The sequence below is a fragment of the Panthera tigris genome, chromosome B2 (assembly GCF_018350195.1).
Source record: "Panthera tigris isolate Pti1 chromosome B2, P.tigris_Pti1_mat1.1, whole genome shotgun sequence".
Lineage (NCBI taxonomy): Eukaryota > Metazoa > Chordata > Mammalia > Carnivora > Felidae > Panthera > Panthera tigris.
The window spans coordinates 54,134,182-54,155,339 of NC_056664.1; the positions used below are offsets into that span (position 1 = coordinate 54,134,182).

The 21,158-nt window shown below is 36.5% G+C and overlaps 1 protein-coding gene across 4 annotated transcripts in view; it reads left to right on the plus strand.

Annotated features, from left to right (window-relative positions):
- ZNF451 (zinc finger protein 451) overlaps positions 1-21,158 on the plus strand; it is an 88,396-nt gene that overhangs the window by 23,432 nt on the left and 43,806 nt on the right. For 3 of the 4 annotated variants that reach the window (XM_042986594.1, XM_042986596.1, XM_042986595.1), the window contains 3 exons: positions 10,037-10,162; positions 15,338-15,449; positions 20,415-20,565. In XM_042986594.1, coding sequence (XP_042842528.1) covers positions 10,037-10,162; positions 15,338-15,449; positions 20,415-20,565 — 389 coding nt within the window. Of the gene's footprint in view, positions 1-10,036; positions 10,163-12,260; positions 12,302-15,337; positions 15,450-20,414; positions 20,566-21,158 lie in introns of those variants that run through there. The other variant, XM_042986597.1, reaches the window with a different exon arrangement.

Consider the following 21,158-nt stretch of genomic DNA (forward strand, 5'->3'; position numbering starts at 1 on the left):
AGTGAGATCCTCAGTTCTTTTTGTCTTTATGCTGTCTTGTTTGTTAAAAATTGAAATTTTATGGGGCACCTGTGTGGCTCAGTCAGTTAAGTATCCTACTCTTGATCAGGTTCAGGTCTTGATCTCAGGGTCGTGAGTTTAAGCCCCATGTTGGGCTCTGCACTGGGCGTGAAGTCTACTGAAAAAAAAAATTGAAATTCTGTAAATAATTTTATTACATGTGCTCACTGTACAAATACTAGGAAATAGAGATAAAACGGGAAAAAAAAACCTTTCCAGACAGAAAGAAACAACTGCTATTAAGATTTGATTTATAGCTTTCTAGATTTTACTTAACATATTTTATTTAACAAAAGACAAAATTATTTTCACTTAAATACAAGTTAGGGAAAAAAGACATTGAAATGTATATAGATGATAACTTCATTGATCGGCGGTATTGTGCCATTTCGTCATTAATTTGCCTATTTAATGATAGTGTATGATTTTATAGTTCACATAGATGTTTCACATGAATGTTAGAAATTTTAATAGTATCCAGGAAATCTTAGCTCATTAAACTTGACTAGTAAGTGAAAGTATTAATTACTTTGGTGAAAATTTTGTCCAAATAGTAGTCACCCTGGGTGTGACTCCTCATGATCTTTTATGATCAGGATTGTGAGTTCATGATCAAAACTAATTTGAAGTTCAACTGAACTGATTTTGAGGTGGTTATTGGCCTGTAGCAAAAAGAAAAATCAGGATAGTGCAGCTAGTTTTTCACAAGGCTAAATTTATTTAATATGAGACTATTAAGGGAAATTTTAAAGGATCAGCCTGAGGTTGTGTCTTTACTCGTAAGAAATGGTGACCATTGATATTAGTTCCTTTAAAATGCCCTTACTTGGGCTGCCTGGGTGGTTCAGTCAGTTAAGTGTCCAGCTCTTGATCTCAGGTCTTGATCTCAGGTTCCTGAATTTGAGCCCTGCATTGGGCTCCACACTGGGCATGAGCCTACTTAAAAAAAAAAAAAAAAAAAATGTCCTTAGTTGACAAAATAAGGGACTCCTATCCCAGGCTTTGCTTTTCCCTCTGCCCCCAGTTATGTTGACACATTGAATCTCATTATTACGGATTAGATCTCATAAGAGATTCTTCCTTTCTTGCCCAAGTTATACCTTACTTCTAGCTTGGAATTTTTGCTATAACTCAACTCCACTACATTAAAACATAAACATTTTGTCCTCAAAAACAAAAGTCTTACTTTCACCTGTGCAGGCATTCCTTGGAGATTTTGCAGGTTTGGTTCCAGACCACCACAATAGGACAGATGTTAAGTGTGCAGTAGTAGTATGTCTAAAAAAATATACATACCTTAATTTAAAAATATTGCTAACAAATGCTAACCATCATCTGAGCTTTCAGTGAGTTTTAATCTTTTTTCTCGTCTTGCCTCGATGATGATGGGTTCTGACTGACCAGGTTGGTGGTTGCTGAAGTTTGTGGTGGCTGTGGCAATTAATATAAAATTACAGTGAGGTTTGTTGCTTTGATTAAGTTTCAGAAACAATCTCTCAAGCGTGGTAATATTCTAAATCCTTTGTTGTCATTTCAACAGTCTTCACAGCATCCTCACAGAGTAGATTCTATTTCAGGAAATCTCTTTGCTCATTGATAAGGAGCTCCTCATCTATTCAAGTTTTATCATGAAATTACAGAAATTGAGTCACATCCTCAGGCTCTACTTCTTGCTAATTCCGGTTCTCTTGCTATTTCCACCACATCTGCACTTCCTTCCTTTTTCCCGGAAGTCTTGAACCCCTTAATGTCCTCCAAGAGGGTTGGAATCCATTTCTTCTAAACTCCTCTTAATATTGATATTTTGACTTCTTCCCATGAATCACAAATGTTCTTAATGGCCACTAGAATGGTAAATCTTTCCGGAAGGTTTTCAATTTTCTTTGCCCAGATCTCTCAGAGGAATCACTATGTATGGAACTATAGCCTTACAGAATAAATTTCTTAAATAATAATAAGACTTGCGAGTTGAAGTTGTTCCTCAATCCATGGGCTATAGAATGTGTGTTGTGTTAGCAGGCATAAAAACAAGATGAATCTCACTGTGTATCTCCAACAGAGCTCTTGGATGACCAGGTGCATTGTCAGTGAGCAGTAATATTTTAAAGGAGTTCTTTTTCAGCAGTAGGTCTCAACAGTATGCTTAAATTCAGTAAACCATGATGTAAACAGATGTGCTATCATCCTGGCCTTATTCCATTTATAAAGCACAGGCAGAGTAAACTTAGCATAGTTCTTAAGGACCTTAGGATTTTAGAATGGTCAATGAGCGTTGATTCCAACTTAAAGTCACCAGCTGCATTAGCCCCTAACGAGAGTCAGCCTGTCCTTGGAAGCTTTGAAGCCATGCATTGACTTCTCCCTAGCTATGAAAGTGCTAGATATTATCTCCTTCCAATAGAAGGCTATTTCATCCACATTGAAAAGCTGTGGCTTAGTGTAGCCACCTGCTGCTTCCCCTTGCACTTCGCTGTTCACTGAGACAGCTTTTCTTAAGCCTTGTGAATCAACTAGCTTCAAACTAGCTTTTCTTTTTCCTCACTTAACCCTTCACAGAATTGAAGAGAGTTAGGGCTTTGCTCTGGATTGGGTTTTGGCTTAAGGGAATGTTATGGTTACTTTGTTATGGTTGCTTTGATCTGTCCATACCACTAAAACTGTCTTCATATCAGCAATAAGGCTGTTTTGTTTTCCTATCATTTGTTTGTTCACTAGAGTAGTACTTTTAATTTCCTTTAAGAACTTGTCCTTTGCATTCACAACTTGCCTTTTTGGTCCAAGAGGCCAAGCTTTCAGCCTATCATGGTTTTCAGTATGCTTTCCTCACAGAGCTTAATCATTTCTAGCTATTAAAGTGATAAATTGTGCAACTCCTCCTTGCATCTGGACACTTAGTGGCTATCATCAGGTTATTAATTGGCCTAATTTCAATATTTAGGTCTCAGGGAGTAGGCCTAAGGAAAGAGAAAGCGACAAGGGAATGGCCAGTCAGTGGAGCAGTCAGACAACGTTTACGCAATCTTTATGTGTAGTTCATGGCACCCCAAAACAATTATAGTAGTAACATCAAAGATCACAGATCGGCATAACAAATACAATAGTGAAAAATTTTGAAATTTTGCAAGAATTACCAGAATGTGACAGGCATAAAGTGAGCAAATACTGTTGGGAAAATCACATTGATAGACTTACCGGATGCAGGGCTGCCACAAACCTTCAATTTGTAAACGTTGTATCTACGAAGCACAATAAAATGAGGTGTGCCTCTCTGTGCTTAACTTTCATGGATATGTGTACTCAGATTTAACCCGTATTCTTAATCTGACTGCCATTTCTAGGACACAACTCAAATTTGCTTTGTATAAAACCCAAGTCTTAGATAAAAATGTAAAGAATATACCAGAGGATATAAGGAGTTCATAGTGTCCAGGGTGAGCAGAAACAGGATCACAGAGAGAGGCCATATTAGCCTGGCTTCTGAGGTTCTGGAACAGCTTTTCTTCCTGTACCCAGTGTGTCCCTTATTTTGTAACCTTCTGACTCCTGATCACCCACAGATTTTTTTGTGTGTGTCAGACTGGGATTTTAACCATACCTCTGGTTCCCAATTAAAAAACAAACAATATTCTTCATAAATTTTTTTCCATGGTCCCTGAACTAGGATATGCCTTTTAACATTTTCTGACTTGACAACTTTCTTCTTAATTCTATGAAAACCCCACACAACTTCCGCAATGGGAGAGGAGAGGGTATGGAAGAAAAACTGATGCAGAGAATGATCTAAAATAGAGGCAAACAGACTTTCCCCCTCCCCAGTGTATCTCTTGAGACCGTCATATTCTTCTCCCAAAAAATAACTGAGTGGGTAGCATTTTCTTGCAGATTATTTGCTGTAACCCTGGACTCAGTAGTATTCTTTAATAGTTTCTAATATGGAAGTTAATCCAGGGTGAGCACAGCAAGTGCTTCAAGAAAGATGGCTCTGAAGATCCTATAGCTGCTAACATTTTATTCTTTTTGTTTTTTCTTTTTGGCTTAAAACAACAGAAATTTATTCTCTTACAGTTCTGGAGACTAGAAGTCCAAGTTTGGCCAGACCAAGCACTCTCTGACCACTCTAGGGAAGGGTCCTCACCTCCCTCCTCACTTCTAACGGTGGCCAGCAGTCCCTGGCTTGTAGTTTTGTCACTCCTGTTGCTGCCTCTGTCTCCCATGACATTCTCCCTGTGTGACTTAGTCTCTTCATGTGGCATCATCCTCTCTGTGTCTTTATTCTTACCATTCTTACCTTTGAGAGCCAATTCCATTTCTAGCTTGAGAATTTACATATCTGAAAGTCAGACCATAGAGAAACTCTAAGGACCTAAATGCTTATTAATACTACAGGCTTTGGGGAAGATTGGCAAATCTGGCCTAAGAAGAACACTCCTAGAATTTTGTGACTTCACGTTAAATAACAATTCAGTATTTTGTCACTAATGGAATGGTGGAGACTCCCACACCTAAGAATATAGTGGCCCCTTTTCATCTTAATTCTACAGAAACATTTAATACACTTTCGTCTATCCTGAAATGAGTTCACTTTCTGCCCATGTTCCTGACAAATAACACTATAGTTTTGATTCTGCTTTTGAATCAGTAACAAGGTGGCCTGCAGTAAGTTTTTTTTCCCCTTGCTTCTTTCTGATAAGTTAAAATATATTTCTGAACATATTGATTCTTTGAATTACCTGTTCTATTTTTGTGCAAAATGAGGTCTTATGCGACCTAATAGGCAAAATCCCTAGTATGTGTTTTAATATCAGTCATCTCTGGTTTTCCAGTGCATGTGTGTTTTCCCAGAACCATAGAAGTATGTAATTCAGTAAGATCTAGAGGCTGCCCCTCATCTTGAACCCCTAAAAATGGAAATTGAAAGGATTTGGCTTCCTAGAGTGAGTGTGTGTTCATAAATAACCCATTACTCATGCCTGGCTTAAACCAGCAACCGTGATCCCGAAACCTAAGTTGTGATGGAAAAATATATGAGTATCATCCCCTGCCTCATATAATTAATTTTTGTCATTTAAAAAAAATTTTTTTTTTTTAACGTTTATTTATTTTTGAGACAGAGAGAGACAGAGCACGAACGGGGGAGGGTCAGAGAGAGAGGGAGACACAGAATCTGAAACAGGCTCCAGGCTCTGAGCAGTCAGCACAGAGCCCGACGCGGGGCTCGAACTCACATACCGCGAGATCGTGACCTGGGCCGAAGTAGGACGCTTAACAGACTGAGCCACCCAGGCGCCCCTAATTTTTGTCATTTTAAATGGCAGAAGTCTCAAAGTTGAAGTTCACTCTTTCTCTGGCTGCCATTCATTCCTTTTTAGCTACTCCTAGCAGATTGTCTTTCATATCTACTTATGTGCTTTCAATATAGGTAGCCAGAGGTGGGGTTTTTGGGGCTTGGGGTTTGTTTTTTTTTATTTTTAAGAAGAAAATAGAAACTTTCCCCTTTGAGGAAAAGAAGGAAAATAAACTCAAATGTCTTTTGTTTTCAGTATCAGAGCTGTTAGGTCTTTTGAGTCCTTCAAAGTCATGAAAGATTAAATAAACAGATCAGAGTTAGCTGGGAATCACAGAAGTAATCTTTTGATTGATATCGTCAGCTAGTTCATTAAGTGTTAACGTAGGCTACTGATAACTAAATATAGGAAAAATAATTTTAGCAAACAATAATACCAACAGTCATTTATTTGTTCTCCAAAAGGTAATGTTCTAGGACTAGAGACTAACTTTAGAATGAGGTTGAAGAGATCTAAACAAATGTATAAGTGCTGATTAAAGGTACTAAACAATTTATCTTCCTAGCTTATGAGTATAGTTTGAATGGAGTAAAATTCTTACCTATATTTTGTGACTAATGGATTACTAAAAATTTTTCCAGTTGGATATATAATCTGTTTCAGACTTTAATTTTCAGCTAGTTTTCTGCCCAGCATATGTTCAAAAATTTTTTTGAGTTTATTTATTTATTTATTTTGAGGTAGCACACAAGCAGGGGAGGGCCAGAGAGAGAGGAGAGATCTCAAGCAGGCTCCACACTGTTAATGTGGAGCCAGATCAGGGCTTGAACTCACAAATCATGAGATCATGACCTGAGCTGAAACCAAGAGTCAGATGCTTAAACCAACTCAGCCACCGAGGTGCCCCGAGAGTATATTTATAATTTATAATGTAAAGCAGAGAATCCTTAATTGTGCTTTAAAGGAAACTTTAAGAAGAATAAATATTATGTAAAATCTTCCTGAATGAGTATAACCTCAGAAGTATTTCAGAATGGTTATTTTGTAGTGGCCTAGGAAAAAGTAAAATGATAGTGAACCATCAATTCAAGGGTAGCTCTTCCTGCATTAGAATTACCTTAATCCAGAACATGGCCTTTCTGTCCCCAGAATTGTGATCCAACAACATATTTTTATAGGTAAACCCTAATTTATACCTTGTCTACCTTGTGTTCATGTGACCTTAGTTTACTTAACCTTCCAAGCACAACTTTTACTAGAGTTTAAAACCTAAAAAGTGTATCTGTTAGGAAAACTAACATACTCTAGGCCCATGTTTGATTATCATTAACTTCCTTAAATTAAAAAATTCTTTTAGAATCTACTCTAGATTTCCTTCTCAAGGTAGTATTTACATTTTAAATAAAGAAATATTATTTTTGTCTTCCCAAAGAGTAAATTTTTGTTTTTAAGACAGGTAAATATGTCTTTACTAAAGGATCAGAGCTCTGATAAAGATTTTTGTGACTCTTTTTCTAATAAGCTGCATTGTTCTATGCCTTGTAAAAGAATATTTTGGTGAAGTTAGGAGAATGTCATCTATTACCTGGTACAAGGGTATATGTAGGCTGGCCAAGTGGTCAGAAGTCAGCTGGAACTACTTGTACCCAAAGTGATTCTGTGAGCATTCCTTGTTGCAAGGATGCAGCTTCATATTGAAAATACCATTTTGACCTTCTTATGTATACTCCAGTGTAACTTTTGTGTACTTGGAAAGTCACACTTGGTGTTTGACATGGTTGATGATGCAACTCTATCCCACTGTATATAAAATTTGGGTTGCACATAAATGACTGATTTGCCTACAGAAGTGATACAGAGTAACCCAGTCTTTCTAGTAGAAAAAAAATTTAATAGACTTTATTTTGGGGGGAAGTTTTAGGTTTACAGCAAAACTGGGAGGAAGATAGACAGAGATTTCCTGTATACTTCCTGCCCCTGCACATGTACAGCTTCCCTCATTATCAACATCCCCCAGCATAATGATACATTTGTTATAGTGAGTGAACCTAGAGTGACACATCATTGTCACTTAAGTTCATAGTTTACATTAGGGCTCACTATTAACGTACATTCTGTGAGTTTATAAAAATTTGTGATAACAGGTGTCCCCTTTATAGTATCATACAGAATAATTTTACTGCCCTGCAAATCTGTACTCTGCCAGCTCATCCTCCCCTCTCCTCAACCCTGGGCAACCACCGATCTTTTTTACTATCACCATAGTTTTGCCTTTTCCAGAATGTCATATAGTTGGAATCATACACTATGTATAGCCTTTTCAGATCGGCTCCTTTCATTTAGTAATATGTATTTAAATCTCCATGTCCTTTCATAAACTGATGGCTTTTTTTGTTTGTTTATTTGTCGACTCATTTCCTTTCAGCACTGATATTCTATCATCTGGATGTTCCACAGTTTATCCATTCACCTACTAAAACACATATTGGTTGCTTCCAAGTTTTGGCATTTATGAATAAAGCTGCTACAAATATCTAATTACACAGGTTACTTCGCCTCTAACTACTATATATTTGCGTGTTCATTTTTTATTTTTTTTAATTATTTATTTTGAGAGAGAGCACTAGCAGGGAGGGGCAGAGAGATTAGGAAAAAGAGAGTATCCCAAGCAGGCACCACACCAGCAGCACCGAGCCCGATACAGGGCTCAAACTTCTGAAACTGGGAAATCATGACCTGAGCCAAAATCAAAAGTCAGACGCTTAACCTACTGAGCCACTCAGGTGCCCCTGCATGTTGTTCTTTAAGAAAGATCATGTCATCTGTGAACAAAGAGGATTTTATTTCTTGATTTATGGTTTGTCTGGCATTGATTGGGGGAAATTTTTAGTCATTGCATAAAGGTTTCTGTTCTTTCTCTCTCGTATTTTTTTTATGTGTAACATCTTTTGTAACAATTCTTGGATAATTCCATTTTGTGTTTTTTTCAGTCTTTGTTTTGTTTTTTAGTTTTGGGAGTTTCTGTGGCTGTATTCTCAAGCACAGAGATTCTTTCCTCGGCAGTGTACAGTCTACTAAGGGCACTGTCAAAGGCATTCTTCATTTCTCTTATAGTGTATTTGATCTCTACCATTTCTTTTTGATTCTTTCTTAGGATTTCTCTCTCTTACTTACATTACGCATCTGTTCTTTCATGTTGTTAATCATAGTTGTTTTGAATTCCTGATCTGATCATTCTAACATCCTTGCCGTGTCTGCCTTTCTGTGCTTGCTCTGGCTCTTCAAACTGTGTTTTTTGCCTTTTAGTGTTCCTTATAATTTTCGGTGGAAAGGTAGATAAGATGTGTTAGGTAAAAGGAACTGTGGTAAATGGGCCTTTATAATGTGATAGTAAAGAATGGGGTGTGGTAGCACTGTATAGTCCTGTGATTAAGTCTCTGTCTTGTTGAGCTTGTGCCCCTGGACTGTGACCTTCAGCCCTGCTTCTCATTCCCTTCTTTCAATCGGGAAGGATGGCTAGTGTGGCCTGAAATTGGGTATTTCCCTTTCCCTCATGTGGAAGGCTAAATGGAGCTAGATTGGGTCTTTCCATTTTCCCAGGTTGGTTAGGTTCTGATAAAATTCCTACAAGGTTACCTTCTGGTAAAATAGTTGTTGGTGAGGGCAGACCTTGTTAAGAACAGAATGCTCTGGCATATTTCAAAATGTTTACTTTTCCTCTCCCCCTGCTGGAAGCATGAAGGGATTTTTCTCCAGTGTTTACTGTGAGAACCTGGTAGAACTCCTTGGAGGTAAACTCACAAAAGTGTGAGGGCTCTCCATGACTGGGTCATCCTGCAGTTGTTAACTCTTAGACTTATCCCACTGAGCCTCTCGCAGTCCATCAGTTACAGTTGAGGTTTTTTGCCTTTATTGCTTCCTGCTGAGGTTTCCACTCATGGGTTTTTGCTCCATTTACTTGGGATTCTGTATTTGCCCCCTGTCTTTTTTGGAGCACCAATTTATACTGTGACCTCACTTCTCTGGTGGATGTAAGAAGAGTTGTTCACTTTTGGTTTTTTCAGCTTTTTACTCAACAGAATGAAGTGGTAGCTTATAAGCTCCTTACATGTTGGACTGGAAACTGGAAGTTAGATCTATTTTTTTAATCAATAATTTCTCTTAAATAAATATTGTTCTGGCATTGCTGAAAAGCCAGAATCAAGGATGTTTGTACTGTTAGACCTTTTAGAGGTAGACTAATGGCTTAATGGCATTACCTTATAGATCAGAAGAACAAAGCAACACCAAACTCTTCAATATCCAGATGATTATAAAGTAAATAAAGATGATAAATTGTCCTTAGAAGCTAGTTTATCTAACTTTTAGAAAATGAAAGATGTTGGTGGATAATTGACCTATAAAATACTACATGAAATACAGAATACACAAGACATGTTCTTAGAAATTTGCTGATGATAAAAGTAAATTGTTCTTGAGTGCCTGGCTGGTTCACTCAGAAGAGCATGTGACTCTTGATCGCAGAGTCATGAATTTGAGCACCATGTTGCGTGTAGGGATTGCTTAAAGAAATAAACTACAAAAAAAGGTAAATGGTTCTTTAGTACAATAACGCTTTGGTAAATGGATTCGTTATCCCAAGGCTTGTTTTGTTAGTTAAAAAAAAATGAAAATGTTTTTTTCAATTATAGGATAATGTTAAGCATAAAGACTATATTGACCATCAGAAGGATAAAGTTGCTTTAACTCTGGCTCGTCTAGCCCGCCACGTCGAAGTGGAGAAACAGCAGAAAGAGGAGAAGAATAGAGCATTCAGGGTATGTGGTTGGTGTTTTTTAGTTGGTGTTTTACCAAATTATAGAATTGTTTAGAATATACAATTGTAAAGAGAAACTTGTCATCAAAAAATGTGTAATTGAATCCAGTTCAGTATGGACTCTAGATAGCTCATTAATTTAGTAGTAATTCATAATAACTTTTTATATCTCTGTCTTTAGTTTGTTAGATTCTGATCATATATGTATACAGGAGAAAAAATTGACTGGGCTTTATTTTTGGGAATTAAAAATCATGGGATTTCTTACAGCAGATAAGCAATTAAGGGTTTCTGATTACTATATCACAAGGGTGAAAAGAGTTTATTGGTGCTTTCATAGACATAAGCTGTTAAAAGAAAGGTTATTAGAAAGCTATTAAAAGAAAGGTTTTTCTACTAAATAGAATCAGACCGCTTTCTCAAACTTGAGCCTGTCCCTTCAGATTAAATCTATTACTAAAAGGAAGGAATTTTGAATCAGGTTTGTCAAAAAGCTGCTATGTGGAAAATGAAGCCTAATTTAGAATATCTAATGATGTAAATCTTTTTCTTCACTTGCTTTAGAAGGCCCTGGATGAATTACTTAAAGAATCCCTCAATACTGAGGCACCTAGCTGGCTCAGTCGATGGAACATGTGACTCCTGATGTGAGCATCATGAGTTTGAGCTCCACGTTGAGGGTAGAATTTACTTTAAAAAAAAAAAAAAAAAATTTTTTTTTTTTTTTTTTTTTTTTTTTTAATAAAAATTAAAAAAGAATCCCTCAGGGCTGACAAATGTCTGTTAGGAGTAGAAAGTTGATGAGTTGGGTAAATAAAGCTTCATACTAGGACTTTGGCAATGGAAATTGAGGGGTGCCTGGTTGGCTCAGTCAGTATAACATGCAACTCTTTTTTTTTTTTTTTTTTTTTTTTTGAGAGAGAGAGAGAGTGACAGAGCACACATATGTAAGGGAAAAGGGCAGAGGGAAAGCAAGAGAAAGAATCTTAAACAGGCTCCATGCTCAGCACAGAGCCTAATGTGGGGCTACATCTCACAACTGTAAGATTGTGACCTGAGCTGAAATCAGGAGTCAGGCCCTTAACCAACTGAACCACCCAAGCACTCCTACAACATGCAACTCTTGATTTCAGAGTCATGAGTTCAAGTCCCATATTGGATGTAAAGCTTACTTTAAAAAAAACAAAAAAAGAAAGAAATTGAAATCATGGCACTGCCAGCTGCTTGTTTAGGTTTCAGCAGGTCACTTATCTTTTATAGACTTTGTACTTTAATTTGGTAGGGATAGCGTCGGAGATGATCTCCCAGGTTGGGATAAGCACTAGGACTTTATAATTTTAACATCTGTGTTTTGATTGCTTGTCCATTGGTTATCTTAAAGGAATTTGCATATTTCTATAGCCTCTGTTTTAGTATCTCCTAATTTGGTATAGAATAAATTAATATTCTTTACATTTAGAAATAGATTTGTTTGGGGACTTTTACTTCATAATGTAATACCAATTAAACTAGTGCATAGTATTCTAGTTGTATGTTTAAAATGTTTAATGCATAGAGATATAAAAAAAAAAAATAGGATCATTTCTTTCCTGGCAGAAATAATAATCAATTTTAAGGAAGATTATTTTTCCCCAAAACTATGTTAAATGTATTGTTTATGGGTCATGGGGAAAATCTTGAGAGAGGGGTGATTTGCAAGCTGTCCTTTTCCACAGATTTCCTGAATGATGCTAGCTTCTTTTCCCAGGCAGTGTTCCCATATGAATAATAAAGCGTCTGTGAAGAGTTCAGAATCTTATAGGCACTATGATAATTGGTGCTTTTCTCAAGGGTGGTTTTAGCTTCTACTCATATAAATGCTGATTTATTCTATTAAAGACTTTACCTCAGCATTGAATGAACTTCTTGAAATTGTGAAATTCTTGTTTAATCAGTTGTGAAGAATAAATGTATCTAAATTTCTTTCTTCTTAAGATTTCTTTTTTTTTTTTTCCAAGTTTATTTATTTTGGGGAGGGGGAGGCAGAGAGAATCCCAAGCAGGCTCTAGCACGGAGCCAACATGGAGCTCAAACCCACCAACCATGAGATCATGACCTGAGCCAAAATCAAGAGTCAGACGCTTAACCGACTGAGCCCCAGGTGCCCCGAGATTTCATTTTCCTTTTTTTTCTTTCTTTCTTTCTTTTTTTTATGTTTGTTTATTTTTGAGAGAGAGACAGAGCGAGAGTGGGGGAGGGCAGAGAGAGAGAGAGGGACACAGAGATTTCAAAGCAGACTCTAGGCTCTGAGCTGTCAGCACACAGCTGGACATGGGGCTCAAACCCGCGAACCGTGAGATCATGACCTGAGCCGAAGTCGAAGCTTAACCACCTGAGCCACCCAGGTGCCCCTAAGATTTCATTTTCTAAGGGAGAAAGTAACACAGATGCTTTAGTTCACTGCTTGCTATCCATTCATGATTTTTTAAAATTTGGTTTCCTGTGTAGATAACTTCTTTTTTGTTTTAACTAGATGACAGAAAACAAAAATAAACTACCCAGAAAGGAAGATAATGAAACGAAAATAAAAATAACTGTTGAGGAGTTTTAGTGGATGATAACTCTGACTAAAACTAGATATAGTAGAAAATATCTTCCAACTATTCTTAGGCCTTTGTGAATTATTGATGTTTTACTATTAAGGTGAATTGTTCATCTTTTGTGATGGAGTGGTTTTATAGAAAAAAAGAAAATTCATTAAAACCTTCACTGCATATGGGGTACCTGGCTGTGTCAGTCAGTAGAGTGTGCAACTCTTGATCTCAGGGTCATGAGTTCAAGCCCCACTTTGGGTGTGGAGCCTACTTAAAAAGAAATTTTAAAAAATCTTGGGGCACCTCAGTGGCTCAGTCGATTAAGCGTCCCATTTTTGGTTTCAGCTCTGTTCATGATCTCATGGTTCATGGGTTCACGGCCCACATGGAGCTCTGTGCTAATAGCGCAGGGCTTGCTTAGGATTTTCTCTCTTGTTCTCTCTTCTCCTCTCCTACTTGTGTGCAAACACCTGTGCTCTCGTGCTCTCTCAAAGTAAATAAACTTCAAAATCTTCACTAGATAAATTACTTTCAGAGATAATGTTGTGTTGACTAGTTGACCAGCTACCAGCTTTGCTTGTGGCTATACTGTAAGAGTTAAGATGACTTACAAAAAGGGGTATAACCCTAAAGTTTGTGGAAGAAGCTTCATGACAAAGGAAAAGTAGTGGCTAATTTGGGGATGACTTCAGCCAACAAGTGTTTTTTGAGCATTGACTATCACCAGAGAGTTCAAATTCTGTTATAAAAAATGTCAGAACTTTTTAAAAATCTGTTTATTTTTAAATTTTGACAATTTAAAATAAATAGGCTGTTGGCTGGCATGTAGTTGTACTTGATCTTAATCTAAGAGTTTTTATTGTGATAGATTTTTGTAAGGAACTATGATAAGTAGTTTAATTTTGTACATTAGAAAACGTCTTTGGAGTCTACCGGAGGCTTACCATATTGCTTCTTTGGATAAACTAGCTTTGTTTTCCATAACGTATTACTCAGAACACTAATACTGCAGGATCAGGATATACTTTGGAAAAAAAATATTTGATAATTTCTTGAGATACTGCATATTCTCTGTGTGGAAAATCACACAAACATTGACGCTTGAAGGCTTTGGAAGTCCTGCACTAAAGGAGACTTTTAAATTTTGTATTAAAACCATTGCTTCTATACTTACTTAATTTGATTATAGGGAATTTTTTAAATCTCTATATAATGCTTGTTAACATCTTTCAGAATTAGTATCGTATGGCTGTACTTTGAACAATGTTGTATAGAAGATTTTTTTCAGATTTAAATCTTGAATCTCCCTGTTCCTCTACTTTTTGATAGAAGATCTTGTTGTATTGCTAACTAGGCCATTGATTATTCTGGCCTGTCTCTTACAAATCTAGCATTTGTGACTTTGTGATTTCTTTTTAAGAACAACTTTGTTGAGATGCAGTATGGTATACTAGTTAAGTGCATGGATTCTAGAATCAAATTGTGAGAGTTTAAATCCTGTCATTGTTATTTATCCTTGGGCAATTTATTTGACCTTTCTGTGTACCTCAGTTTTCCCATCATAAAATGCAAACAGTAATAGTACCTGTCTCACAAATTTATTGTGAAAAATCTAAAATGCTTTTAGAATAATGGCATGATAAGTCATCAATAAGTGTTAATTGTTAGATATAGCATGATCAGACAGTATGCAAAAGATTTACAGGTAATATACAGGAAGAGTTAGAAACTAACAGTCGAAAGCACAAGTCTAATTTCATGGTTGGTCCTGGCCTGCCACCTTTTTTTGTAAATAAGATTTTGTTGGGACATAGCAATCCCCATTTGTTTACATGATCTCTATGGCTGCTTTCATGCAGAGTTGAGTAGTTGCAGTAGGGGCTGTATGGTCTGCAAAACCTAAAAATATTTACTGGTCCGGCCCTTTATGAAAAAAGTTTGCTAATTGTGGATCTAGATGGTAATAAATGCTTTATACTGGCACATACTCAGTACTAATGAATATCTGCTCTTATTAATACTATTCACTGAACAAATATTGAATAGGCTTCTGTATACTTCAGAACATATGTGGAAAATTTGAAAAGAATGTATACTGGTTTAAAAATTAAAATAACCATTCATATTTCCATTCCCAGAGATAGTCATTGACATTTTGTATATTTACTTTCAGCGTTTGTTCCCCCTCTGCAGCAGATGTAGTTACATATAGCTTGAAATTAATATTTATTTATATTTGGCCTCATTTGTTTAATACTATGTGGTGACCTACTTGATACAAAAATACATTCCTACTTCACTGAAAAAGTTTGATTAATGTTTCTAATTGACTTTCACGAGATATATATACATAATTAAACAGTACCCATTGTTGGAGATGTAGATTGTAGCAAACTTTGTGCAAATACAGATAACATTGGAATCAGTATCTTAGAGCATGAACCTTTGTTTTGACTTTTCTCTTTGGGATAGATGTCCAGATGTGGAGTTACAGGGACAAAGGATAATCAGTATTTTCTGATCACTAGTATGTTAAAATCTTTTTCTTAAGGAAACCAGGTTAGTAATCATAGGTTAATTAATTTTCTTCTTAATATCTTTAGGAAAAAATCGATTTTCAGCATGCTCATGGATTACAGGAATTGGAATTTATTCGAGGACATTCTGATACAGAAGCAGCAAGACTGTGTGTGGACCAGTGGCTAAAAATGCCAGGTATTCTTTAGTGATCATAGTGGAACACTGAGGTTACTGAGCTTCCCTAAAGCCTTAATGCATTATGTCTGTATTATTCAGTTGCTAGTAAGTGTATAAAGTATTGAAATTTAGTTTCAGTAATTAATAATGGCCTACTTTACCACTTGTCTTTCTACATTGGCAAACGTGTATTTTGATTATAATAGGCCATCCTTGATCTCATTAGATACTGCTCATGTATTTATTCGTGTTATTTTATAGTTGTTACATGGAATAGTGCATGTGTTTTGGGAGGATTTTTAATGGATTATTTGGGGTCAGGAAAGGCTTCTCTAATGAAATGGATTTTAAGCTGAGATCTAAAAAGTTCATGTTTATTTATTTATTCATCAATGCAGCCTGTATAGATATTTGGAAGGAAGTGTCCACATGAGAGTCTCATCTAAAGCATTGGGTAGCTTCTTCACTAACTCTTTGCAGACCTTAGGTTCCTGAAAGAGTCACTATGGAACATTTTCCCCCCCAACAGATAATTTGATGGAATCTTTAAGAGCCAGTGGGACATTCACACCATGGCAGCTTTTCTAGCCTGTCTTGTAGACAAAACAGTGAGCCTTTTAAACGCTTGGGATATCCACAGAAATCTTAGCTGTGGATATAATCCACAGAAGATTTCATTGAAAAAGCCATTAGAAATATCTGCGCATGCAGGGGTGCCTGGGTGGCTTAGTTGGTTGAGCATCTGACTCTTTATCTCTGGTCAGGTCATCTCACGGTTTCTTGAGTTCGAGCCCCACATTGGACACTGTGCTGACACTGTGGAGCCTGCCTGGGATTCTCTCTCTCTGCCCCTCCCCACCTCTCACTCTGTGTGTGTGTGTGTGTGTGTGTGTGTGTGTGTGTGTGTGTGTGTCTCTAAACATAAACAAACAAACAAAAGAAATAACTGCATGCAGTACTCAACTTGAACCTAGATATCTTGTTATTCTGAAGTTGTTTTCAGAGGGGTTTTCTTTGAATCAGATTACCACTGATGAGATAATTCCAAAGTTCTCTAGTGCGGTTTTTACCCTGTTATGTTGAATTGAAATGTTTGCACGTCTGTCTTTGTCAGACTCCACACTCTTTGGGGACAAAGACCAAGGTTTATAATTCTTTTTTGTGTGAGTGCCTAAAAAGAATGCTCAGCATAGAGATAATAAATGCTGGTTGAATATTAGCCAAAGCAGGCTATAATCATTTGCATATGAATGCAGAAAAGAAGCCTAGGACTTGAGTTCCAAATGTGACTGTCATTCAACTAAACAAAAGAATTGTTTGGCATTCCAGACCTGCTTTAGCAAAAGATACTTAGGAATTGTGGTAAATGATTTTGCCCCTTGGGTTGTTCTTTGTAAGGCTTTGAATAATAAAAACTTCCTCTTGATAAGCATTCTGTTCTTAGTGCAACTTAATGACTTTAGTTCACTGGTTTCCCCTTAGCTACATCAGAGTCACCTGGGAGCTTTTAAATACATACCTTGGCTTCATCTCCAGAGATAATTCTAGGACATCTATAGTTTTGGAAAGATTCCTAGGTATTTTTGATAGAGAAATGGACTATTTCATCTATAAGATGTCTTCTAAAAATAGTTTATCTCATGTGAATCTAACACCTTCAAGTCCTGTCTAGAATGCTAGTTGGCCTGGTAATATGCCCCTTTAGGCATACCCCTAGCCTCCAGGTTGGCACAATATTTTAATTTCTTGTAAAATGAATTCATGAGCATCTGTTTATGGATCTGTCGGAACAGGTCAGGGGGGAACAAATGAGTCATTTAACTGTGTCTTCATGTCTTGGTAAGACTTGTTATTGTATATATCTTTAGGTCACACCTGATTCATTGGTGGCTGATGAGCTTAAGTGTGGATTTAAGGTCTTTAGTTATACTCTTTTTATATGATTGTTTTATTTTTTTGCTTGCTCCCTACAAAAATACTATAAAACGAAAGTTTGGGATCTATTTCTAGAACAGCTGCTTCAGCACTGACTATATTTGGTATGATGCTATTCCATAAATTATCTTTAGAAAGTGCTGAGATATTTGGATAGGGTATAGCTGGGGAAACAGAGATGAGTCATTGTTTTCTTAAATTACAGAAAGTGAGATTCTACTTTAAAGTAGCACTAAGGGACTTGTTCAATCTATTCCAAAGTATCCAGCTTTGTAATTCAGTTCTTTGATTAGAAGTAGTTTAAGTACTTTATTTATAATTACTCTACTAGAAATTCATCTTTTATAGATCTTTACAGTTAGGCCAGTTTGTATACATTTGAATACTTCATAACTTAAAAACAACACTCTCTCTTTTTTTTTTTTTTAAGTTTTTTAACCTTTATTGATTTTTGAGACAGAGAGAGAGAGCATGAACGGGGCGGGGGGTTCAGAGAGAGATGGAGACACAGAATCTGAAACAGGCTCCAGGCTCTGAGCTGTCAGCACAGAGCCCGACGTGGGGCTTGAACTCACGGACTGTGAGATCATGACCTGAGCCGAAGTTGGACGCTCAACTGACTGAGCCACCCAGGCGCCCCAAAAACAACACTGTCTATACTATTTAAGGAAAAGAGTTGTTTAAATTTCTGTATTTTGAAAAAAAAATTCTGTCTTTTGCCTTTCCATGGGTAAAGCTTATTGTCTTTCAATAGATTGTTTTCTGCTATTATTTTTAGTCAGAGCCTTTATTTAGTTAAAGATCAAAATGGAGCAACATCTAGAATGTGGATCGACGGTAAATAAAAACTGTCATAATTGCGACTGCATCAGAAAATTAAGGATAAAAAAATGCATTGTCATTTAATGCCTCTTTAAGATTAAAATATGATTAATGCTATGCTGTTCAATGTTGTCAGAACACATTGATAAGCATTTTGGCTGCTTTTAATGGAGGCCTTCCCCCCATGAGGACTAAAACAGCAGAAAAGCAGTTGAAACCTTAAGTTTGTATAATAACCATTTGGAGAATCTTAAAACTAGATCTTAAAACTAGATGATGTTAAAAGAATAATTCATTCTATTTAAATCTTTAAGTTCTATTTAAATCTTTAAATCTGCCATAAAGATAAATAACTTAGTTTTCTATTGTATGAAATATTCAAGGTATTGAAACAATCCACAAATAATTATAAAAGGGAGTCAATAATCAAACCGTCTGTGTATAATCATGTGATATACAGTCAGAATCCTGGCAGTTTTACATTTCATGGTTTATACAGTGTGACTACAAAATTTCCATCATATATCATGCATTCGGAATTTCCCTGGGAACAAAATTTGGCCAGGGGTATTAGTCTACAAGAGTTGTGTGATTATAAAGAAAGAGAGGGGATGAAGAATGGATCAGGATAGAGGAAGATTAATTAAGAGAAAGTAGTGATGAAAAGGGGTGCTTGGCTTGCTCATTCAGTAGAGCCATGTGACTCTTGATCTTGGGGTTGTGAGTCCCAGCTCTTCTTTGGGCATGGAGTTTACTTTAAAAAGAAAGAGAGAAACTAGTGATAGGCAAACTTTGAAAGGAGAAAAAGAGGGGTGGCTGGGTGGCTCAGTTAAGTGTCCAACTTCGGTTCAGGTCATGATCTCAAGAATGGTTCATATCCTAAGTTCAAGTCCTGTGTCAGGCTCAGTTCTTACAGCTCGAAGTCTAGAGCCTGCTTTGGATTCTGTGTCTCCCTCTGTGTCTCTGTTCCTCCCCCACTGGCACTTTCTTCTCGCTCTCTCTGTCTCTCAAATAAGATTTAAAAAAAATTTTTTTTACATGAAAGGAGAAGAAGAGGGACAAAATAGAATAAATAGAAAGGAAAGAGGTAGTAACAATAAGTAAATCTCTGCTTTGTGTTCTGTAAATTTATTACTGAGATCTGCATTATTTGATATCCAGGTTGGAACTCATTGCTCAGTGGCTGGTTTCTTCAGAAAGTACCACTCTTATTTTCCTTGCCTCCCTGAGCTCTCCACTCTTCCCGCTCTCCCAGTTGTATTTTTTAACATAATTTTCAGAGAACCCCAATCTTTTATAATATAGCTAAATCTTCTAATGTGTTTAAGATCGTTAAAAGAGAAAAAAAAATTAGAAGATCTTTGCCAGTTTATATAAATGAGAAAGAAGGGTAGGGGTCTGTGGAGCAACTGCTTTTCTTTTTTTTTTTTTTTTTTTTCAACGTTTTTTATTTATTTTTGGGACAGAGAGAGACAGAGCATGAACGGGGGAGGGGCAGAGAGAGAGGGAGACACAGAATCGGAAACAGGCTCCAGGCTCCGAGCCATCAGCCCAGAGCCTGACGCGGGGCTCGAACTCACAGACCGCGAGATCGTGACCTGGCTGAAGTCGGACGCTTAACCGACTGCGCCACCCAGGCGCCCCAGCAACTGCTTTTCTAATCAGTATTTAATGTTTGACATTTCTTGGCTGTTGAACTTAAGAAAATAGAGTTTTTTCCCCCAGAGAATGTTACTTAAAGATGTTAACAGCATTCAGGACTCCTGACTGGCTCAGTCAACAGAGCATGTGACTCTTGATCTCAAGGTCTTGAGTTCAAGACCCACACTGGCTGTAGCAATAATAAACATACAAACAAACTTAATCCCTATACCTATTTCAAAAACAAAAAGAAAAGGCACCTGGCTAGCTGAGTCAATAGAGCATGTGACTCTTGATCTCCGGTTGGAAGTCTGAGCCCTACATTGGGTATAGAAATTACTTAAAAAAATAAAATCTTTAAAAAACAAAAAAAAAGATGTTAACAGCTTTATTTGTCCCAAATAACTATTTATTTTTAGGTTATCATATGTTTTATTAGAAAGCTAAGAAATTTTTAATTATAATTAGGATCACCCAGTTGATGCTATTTCATAGTATTTATTATTTTGCCGTAATTTTGGTTACCTGTCCAAAGGACAAATATCTGAAGTAGGAACTTAAGAATTTGTATTTCCAATAATGCAGGACTCAAAACAGGCACAATTAATTCTGGAAAAAAAAGTTCATTCCGAAGAGGAGGCCAGATGCAGGTGTCTGGGAAACCAATTTTATGTCCCATAATGCACTGTAACAAGGAATTTGATAATGGACACCTTCTCTTAGGACATTTGAAAAGGTGAGTGTGATACTCAGAATAGTGGATACTGAAGAGCAAATGTGTTACAAAGTGATTTCATATAATGAAAGCATGATGCACTCATGCCATTGTAACCATAGCTTTATATTCCAGACAAATTGTTTTATGCTCTTATGATAGTTATTTTAAATTTATATTTCTTAGGTTTTCTAGAAGGCCTAAAGTCAGATTTCTCTAGTTATATTCTTTTCTTTAAAGACTTGTAGCATTCAAGTATGTATTTATCCTAATATGTCTCATAAAATTTTGAACAGATTTTTACATTGATATGCAGTTGAATCCGTTGTAGATAAAGCCAGCCCATAAATGCAAATTTCAAGAGACACAAAGCACTTACAGATATTTGGTTTAGCCTAAAGAAAGCTAATATGGTATTACAAAAGAAATGTTAAAAGCAAACCAAATGTAGCAAAATTAATAATAAATATTCTATTTATAAACCTATCTTATTACTGAATTTTTTTAATAGTAGAGCTTGAGAAAGTAAATATCAGGGAAAAGCAGTATTAAAGGTATAAAACATTCCTACCTTCATAATCTCTCCTTCTAATAGTTTAAAGATGGAAATTGAG